This window comes from Centroberyx gerrardi, chromosome 9 (genome assembly GCF_048128805.1).
Source record: "Centroberyx gerrardi isolate f3 chromosome 9, fCenGer3.hap1.cur.20231027, whole genome shotgun sequence".
Taxonomy (NCBI): domain Eukaryota; kingdom Metazoa; phylum Chordata; class Actinopteri; order Beryciformes; family Berycidae; genus Centroberyx; species Centroberyx gerrardi.
Window position 1 is genome coordinate 751319 of NC_136005.1, and position 8634 is coordinate 759952.

General features: G+C 45.8%; 1 protein-coding gene across 1 annotated transcript in view; it reads left to right on the forward strand.

Annotated features, from left to right (window-relative positions):
- rab3b (RAB3B, member RAS oncogene family) overlaps positions 1-2459 on the forward strand; it is an 11808-nt gene extending 9349 nt beyond the window's left edge. Inside the window, exon 4 of the mRNA XM_071899501.2 lies at positions 2275-2459. Within this exon, the coding sequence (XP_071755602.1) occupies positions 2275-2459 (185 nt within the window). The remainder of the gene's footprint in view (positions 1-2274) is intronic.
- Positions 2460-8634: the final 6175 nt, after the last annotated feature.

Consider the following 8634-nt stretch of genomic DNA (forward strand, 5'->3'; position numbering starts at 1 on the left):
GCGGCAGGTCGGCAGGTCGTCAGGGCGTCAGGTCGTCAGGGCATCAGGGCGTCAGGTCCTCAGGGCGTCAGGTCGTCAGGGCGGCAGGGCGTCAGATCCTCAGGGCGTCAGGGCGGCAGGTCATCAGGGCGGCAGGGCATCAGGGCGTCAGGTCCTCAGGGCGTCAGGTCGTCAGGGCGGCAGGGCGTCAGGGCGTCAGATCCTCAGGGCGTCAGGTCGGCAGGTCGGCAGGTCCTCAGGGCGTCAGGGCGGCAGGTCGTCAGGGCGTCAGGTCCTCAGGGCGTCAGGTTGTCAGGGCGTCAGGTCCTCAGGGCGTCAGGGCGGCAGGGCGTCAGGGCGTCAGATCCTCAGGGCGTCAGGTCGGCAGGTCGGCAGGTCGGCAGGTCCTCAGGGCGTCAGGGCGGCAGGTCGGCAGGTCCTCAGGGCGTCAGGGCGTCAGGTCGGCAGGTCGTCAGGTCGGCAGGTCGGCAGGGCGTCAGGGCGGCAGGTCGTCAGGGCGTCAGGTCCTCAGGGCGTCAGGGCGTCAGGGCGTCAGATCCTCAGGTCGGCAGGGCGTCAGGGCGTCAGGTCGGCAGGTCGTCAGGTCGGCAGGTCGGCAGGGCGTCAGGGCGTCAGGTCGGCAGGTCGGCAGGGCGTCAGGGCGTCAGGGCGGCAGGTCGTCAGGTCGGCAGGTCGGCAGGGCGTCAGGGCGGCAGGTCGTCAGGTCGGCAGGGCGGCAGGGCGTCAGGGCGGCAGGTCGTCAGGTCCTCAGGGCGGCAGGTCGTCAGGTCGGCAGGTCGGCAGGGCGTCAGGGCGGCAGGTCGTCAGGTCCTCAGGGCGGCAGGTCGTCAGGTCGGCAGGTCAGCAGGGCGTCAGGTCGGCAGGGCGTCAGGTCGGCAGGTCGGCAGGGCGTCAGGGCGTCAGGTCGGCAGGTCGGCAGGTCCTCAGGGCGTCAGGGCGTCAGGTCGGCAGGTTGGCAGGTCCTCAGGGCGTCAGGGCGGCAGGTCGTCAGGGCGTCAGGTCGGCAGGTCCTCAGGGCGGCAGGTCGGCAGGTCGGCAGGTCATCAGGGCGTCAGGTCATCAGGACGTCAGGTCGTCAGGTCGTCAGGGCGTCAGGTCGGCAGGTCCTCAGGGCGTCAGGGCGTCAGGGCGTCATGTCATGAACACAGACGCTCTCCGACAGTAAGATGACTCCAGCTGTGAGGAAAAGGGTTTAGACATGAAAACAAAGCAGTTCCATTTTTCACACAGAAGTATGTCCCATCTCTATCATGGTCTAAACACAGAACTATGATACGTCTACATGTATCTATATTATTCAGTAATACATAACATACATACTGTATATTATCCAGACTGGATCAGTGCTTGGTATTGGACCATATTTTTCAGTTGAAAAGTTCATCCCAGGTTTCAAATATTTGAGAAGTGTATGATGCAGAGGAAGAGCATGATCCATCAAACAGACCTGAAGACATTCAAACAGATGAAACCATGAAACCATGAAACCATGAAACCATGAAACCACACCCAGTCCAGTTCAGTCAGGAACCTGTCAGAGCACTTCGGTTACAAAGTGCTTCACAGAACATACAAGGAAAACAATTAGACAACCCAAACCAATGCAATAATAAAATAAACAGATAATAAAATGAGAAAGATGATGCCAGTCAGCCTGAACACAAGAAAGTAAAAGCAAGTTTATAGAGGTTTGTTTTTAGGAGAGATTCACAAGAAGAGACTGAAGTAGTGAGTCTTACTGAGACAAAGTGACATATTCCCTGTATGCAAAATGCTTAACTTGTAGATATTCACCCTCTGTAAATTACCAACTGCATAGTTATAACTATGTAGTAATAAATATATTTATATATATTAGAATGAAACATGAAAATACACCGACCTTTCTACTGAGAAAGTGTTGTGATACAGATTTGTGCAGTTTATAAGGAAATATTAGCTAAATTGAATGTGTGTAAAATAAAGTAAAAGTTGTATTTGTGTCCATATCCAACATATAACATTTAATTCTGATAAGAAGCTAATATTATGAAGCCTAGCGCTCTGCTGCTAACTGAAACAATACAATCTACCATACTGAGTTAAAACAGAAGTCATTTCTATGTATATTTTTTGTTTATATTTTAACGAGAGTTCCTTCTTTGCCATTCCAGTTTCCAGTTTCCAGTTAGCTAACTTGTTGTCTGAAAAGCTGTGGCTCTTTGGCTCCGCCCACTGAGGCCGCGGTCCAGTGGCTCAGTGTTGAGTTGAATCCGTGTGTTCCTGTCGCTGCAGGCTTCGAGTATTACGAGGCCAGCGCCAAGGAGAACATCAACGTGCGGCAGGTGTTCGAGCGGCTGGTGGACATCATCTGTGTGAAGATGTCGGAGCGCGTGGACGTGGAGGCGCCGGTCGCTCCCGGCTCCAAGACCGCCAGACTGACCGACAAGCCCGCCCAGCTACCTCAGAAGTGCTGCTGATTGGCCGTCGGCCGTCGCCGTACTTCCCGTCATTCCGCCGCCGTCGCCCCGTCCTTTCGCCGTCCTTTCACCGTCCGAAGGAGAAAAAGAAAAAACGGATCAACTATTCCACTTACTCCGCTTCAGTCCATGTTTGTGAGCAGCCTGTACGCATTTCTTCTACTGCAACTTCTGTACCGCCACTAGCATCTCCATCCCTTTCAGCCCCTAAGTGTCGCGGCCGACCCGTCCGGGTGAGCGAGGAGCGGGAGGGTCGGCAGGTCAGCACAGCACTGCCTCTCCTCGACGTGTAGCACAACAAGACACAACACCTGTCCACAGCTGTCCATGTCCACAAGTTTACAGGGTGAAGAGATGGTGTTCACACAGCCGGCCGCTTCTCAAACAGATCAGAATAAATCCAAACTAAAACAGCCCGCCTGCAGCCCACCAGCCGGTACCGGCCTTACTTAGTGTAGTTTTTGCTTGAAGACGCTTCAGGGCGACGCCACCAACGCACAACTCCCAGGCAGAGCTGCAGTCGAAACCATCTGAGTCGAAGACGAACCGAGACCGAGTCCAGTCGAGTCCAAGACTGGAATCTGACAAGTCCAGAAACAAGACCGATATCAAATCTGTCCAAATTGTCATGGTGATGCTACTCTGCAGTGCTGTTTTGTTGTGTTTTAACGCAGAATGTAATGCGTTACCCAGACAGGACGAAGCAGCTTGTGATTTTTTGAGTTCCTTGAGATTGTTTGTGTTGGTATCAGGTAGAAATACTAGACAAGTCAGTATATTCAGTGATAATAATAACAATAACTATATTTGTGTTGCACTTTCCTTAACAAAGCTATAATCAAGGAAATACTTGCACTGCGGCTCCATTAACACCCACAGTTGGTCAAAGGAAAATTCCCCTAAAACTCTGTAACTGTTCTTTAAAACAGCAGTCAGTGATGTTCTCCTCATTCCTGTCTCCATCCAGGAGTTAGTTGTTTTTCTTCTTGGTGGATAACCGGCCAATCGTAGACGAGGTGACGTCACCTCCAGATGTTTCCAGTTTGATATGAGAAAATGTTTCAGGATGTAAAGCCTCAGCGGTAAACGTCAGGTTTTGGTGTCAGTCCCTCAGAATCAAAGAGCGAGGGCTTCTTTCTAGAGCCGCCATTTTGCACCGAGAGACGTTCAACAATCATACAGGGAGAAATCCATCGTAGAAGAGGAGAGAGACCAGTTTCTCCACCACAGGAGCAGGAGAGAGACCAGCATGCACTGCAAGAGCAGGAGAGAGACCAGCATGCACTGCAGGAGCAGGAGAGAGACCAGAATGCACTGCAGGAGCAGGAGAGAGACCAGCATGCACTGCAGGAGCAGGAGAGAGACCAGCATGCACTGCAGGAGCAGGAGAGAGACCAGAATGCACTGCAGGAGCAGGAGAGAGACCAGCATGCACTGCAGGAGCAGGAGAGAGACCAGAATGCACTGCAGCAGAGAGACAGGCTGGGTTTGAGTGAAGGGGCCGCGATCAGAAACACTCGTCTAGCTCGCTGCTGATTGGCTGCTGAGCGTTGGGCTGGAATGTGTCGAACATCACAGACTGAGCAGAGAGGAGCTGAGGGGGATTTTCCTTTAAGGCCAGAAACCAAGATGGACAAACCCAAGACAAACCAGGTCTGAGTCTAAGACCAGACCAGACTGACACAGACCAGACCAGACTGACAGAGACCAGACCAGATCAGACCAGACTGACACAGACCAGACCAGACCAGACCAGACCAGAGTGACAGAGACCAGACCAGTCTCCAGAGACCAGACCAGACTGACAGAGACCAGACTGACACAGACCAGACCGGATCAGACCAGACTGACAGAGACCAGACCAGACCAGACCAGACTGACAGAGACCAGACCAGTCTCCAGAGACCAGACCAGACTGACAGAGACCAGACCAGTCTCCAGAGACCAGACCAGACTGACAGAGACCAGACCGGACCAGACCAGACCAGTCCAGACCAGACTGACAGAGACCAGACCAGTCTCCAGAGACCAGACCAGACTGACAGAGACCAGACCAGACCAGACCAGACCAGACCAGACTGACAGAGACCAGACCAGTCTCCAGAGACCAGACCAGACTGACAGAGACCAGACTGACACAGACCAGACCGGATCAGACCAGACTGACAGAGACCAGACCAGACCAGACCAGACCAGACCAGACCAGACTGACAGAGACCAGACCAGTCTCCAGAGACCAGACCAGACTGACAGAGACCAGACCGGACCAGACCAGACCAGTCCAGACCAGACTGACAGAGACCAGACCAGTCTCCAGAGACCAGACCAGACTGACAGAGACCAGACCGGACCAGACTCCAGAGACCAGACCAGACCAGACCAGACTGCAGAGACCAGACCAGACCAGACCAGACTGCAGAGACCAGACCAGACCAGACTGATCCAGACCAGACCAGACTGCAGAGACCAGACCAGACCAGACCAGACCAGACCATACTGCAGAGACCAGACCAGACCAGACTGATCCAGACCAGACCAGACTGCAGAGACCAGACCAGACCAGACCAGACCAGACTGCAGAGACCAGACCAGACCAGACCAGACTGACCCAGACTGAGCTGCAGCTCTGCTCCTCGGTGGCTCTCATCTGTTGCTCCGGCTCCACTGAGTGAGTCTGATGAGTGAAGAGCTCCGCCTCCTCCTCCCTCAGCTGTCGTCACGTAGCGTCATGTTCACGTGTTTCTCTCATCGTGTGTGTGTGTGTGTGTGTGTGTGTGTGTGTGTGTGTGTGTGTGTGTGTGAGTAGAGCCGACACGTTCTGTCGTTATGACATCATGATATTTATTGTGTTCAGTCGTCAGGGTTTTGTGTGTGTGTGTGTGTGTGTGTGTGTGTGTGTGTGTGTGTGTGTGCAGTATCTTTGACAGAAGTGTGATATTTTGATAATGTCATGTCAGCTGAGATACATGTACATGAAATACTTAGAGAAAAGGGAAGATGTAGAGAAAAATGTGGAAAAATTTTGTGCATTTATTATTGAATATTATGGAATAAAAAAAATAATATCCTGCCAAATTGTTATATAGCTACCACAGCGCACGTTTTGAGTGTAACTCCCCACCATGTGTCTTCATGTTGATAAAATATACAATAATATTGACAATGTCTTCATATGATTATTTTTTAAGTGAATTTGTAAATGATAGAATTAGAAATTATGATGTGTTGAGTATGGATTTATTTTTATGCTGTAACCCATGGACAAATCCTATAGAGAGTTTATGTAAACTTGTTGTTACAGTTCACTCCTGTCCGAGGAGAAGCACAAAGTGATTGTACAAAATATTGTGAATGTTTGTATATTATAGACGCAATTTAGTATAATAAAAATCACAATCTTTAATCATAAACTTTGTCTATCTTGACTGTTTGACTTTTTGTATTTTTTTAATTATATATAAGCAATACTAGTAATACTGTTACTACTTCTACTACTTCTACTAGTAATATTTTTTCACTTGGCATCTGAAATTTGATTAGATCTTCCTGCCTTCACAACACCAATTATGTCAAAGTGTATTCTTTTTTTTTTTAATAATTAGAGCTTAGAGTGGATGATCCTATCACAATATCTAATTACTGTTCCAAATTTTATAGTAACTTATATAACTCAAAATACTGCAAAGAATCAACCACCAACTTCCTAGATACTTTGAATAATATCACCCAGATTAATTTAGAACACAAAATGCTATGCGATGATCCTATATCTCTGGAAGAAATTTTAAATGGTATTAAATATCTTCAGTAAAATAATCCCCTGGAGTGTGTGGTCTCACAGCAGAATGTTTTAAGGCCTCTGCAGAACAGTTGGCACCTTTCCTTCTGGAACTTTTCTTAGAAAGTATTGACAGAGAGACTCTTCCTCCCACCTTGACACAAGGTCTAATTCATTTAATTTCTAAACCCAAAAAGAACTAATTGATAACTGGAGGCCAATTTGTCTTGTCAATAATGACTACAAAGTATTTGCCTTAATATTTGCAAAAAGAATCAAGACTACTAGTACTAGTACTAGTACTCATTATCGATGAGGTTCAATCAGGATTCATGAGAAATAGACATATTTCAAATAATATTCGATTAGTTTTAGATTTAATTGACTTCACATTTATGCTCTGATGATAGCTACATTCCTTTCCTAGATTTTTACAAAGCATCTGACACAGTAGAACATAAATTTATTTTCCATTCCCTCGAAAAATTTGGATTTGGTTAATTTTTCTGTAAGGCGATTAAAACCATGTATATGAATGGAAATGGTTCAATTAAATTGGACTGTGGGACATCTCCTAGGTTTCAATTAAATCGTGGTATTAGACAGGGATGCCCAATATCAGAAACAAAAAAAAAAAAAAAGAAAAACAACTCACTATGTTAAAAAAATCTGTTATTATGAATACATATGAATCAGGAGGACTTCACTTTCTAGATGTCAACACTCTTAACAACAGTTCAAGGTCAGTTGGATTAAACAGTTCTTAAATAACCCTACCTCAGTCTGGAACTTCACTCCTCATTAAATATTTTCCAAATCAGGTGGTCTGAAATGTATTTTGCTCTGTAATTACAAGACTGAAAAAATCCCCTTAAAATGATCCAGTTTCCACCAACAAGCAGCCTACTCCTTGCTTGGTCCCTCATTTGTAAGCATAACTTCTCACCACACAAATGTTTTATTTGGAATAATGGAAACATATTATATAAAAATAAATCCTTATTCTATGAGAAATGGTTTACAAACAACATTATTTTGGTGAATCAGTTATTTAATGACAGTGGGCTATTAACTATACAGAATTCTTGTCTACATTTGGTATTCCTGTGACTCCGAGGGAATATTCGGTTGCTAGATGCAATTCCTTCTGGAGTCATGATGCTCTTCAGAGAGCCGGCCATAAATCCAACTGACACTCCTACAGGTCAGATATGCTTCTCATCTACCACCAAAAATAACAACAGAGGTATACATACTTTATTTCAAAGAGATATTGTTTCCATCCCCTATGTTGTTACTTATTGGAACAGGTTGACAAACAATCTCAATTGGAAAAATATTTGGAAATTACCTTATAAGTATTTATTAACTAATAAAATAAGGGAGGTCTCTTTTAAAATTACACATCGATATTACTATTATTATATTAAATCATTATCTTGTAAAGTTGAAAAAGGATATTAATGTAAACTGTTCATTCTGTGATGTATACCCAGAAACACCTCAAAAAGTTTGGAAAGACATGCAGGTTTATTATTGATAATATTGACTCTGATTTCACTCTACGCTTAGAAAATGTATTGTTTGGCATCAATAAATATAATATTAATAAAGTCAGAGAATGTTATCTTATAAACCTAATTATTATTTTGCCAAAATACCATATCCACAAATCCAAATTTAATAATCCTAAACCCTCATTTGTTGCTTTTGATAAGAAGGCCATTAAGATAATGAATTTGTCCAAGTCATTCAATGTATTTCTATGAATGTGAATTTATGTTTAGTCCCCTGGCTTTGTTTTTAGTTTCTTTGCTTGATTGTTACTTGATTGTTGTGACATGTCTCTAAGGACTTTACATGATGTTAAATTTATAATAAAAAACAAAACAAAACAAAAAAAAACAGAGTGGATAATGTTACTGTAATTCTCTGGACATGTTGATCAGTTTTAATGTCGCTGCTCAGTCTCTGTCTCTTCTCTCTCTCTCTCTCTGTCTCTTCTCTCTCTCTCTCTGTCTCTTCTCTGTCTCTTCTCTCTCTCTCTCTGTCTCTTCTCTGTCTCTTCTCTGTTTCTTCTCTCTCTCTCTCTGTTTCTTCTCTCTCTCTCTGTCTCTTCTCTCTCTCTCTCTGTCTCTTCTCTGTCTCTTCTCTGTTTCTTCTCTCTCTCTCTCTGTCTCTTCTCTCTCTCTCTCTGTCTCTTCTCTGTCTCTTCTCTGTCTCTTCTCTGTCTCTTCTCTCTGTCTCTTCTCTGTTTCTTCTCTCTCTCTCTCTGTTTCTTCTCTCTCTCTCTGTCTCTTCTCTCTCTCTCTCTGTCTCTTCTCTGTCTCTTCTCTCTCTCTCTCTGTCTCTTCTCTGTCTCTTCTCTGTCTCTTCTCTGTCTCTTCTCTGTCTCTT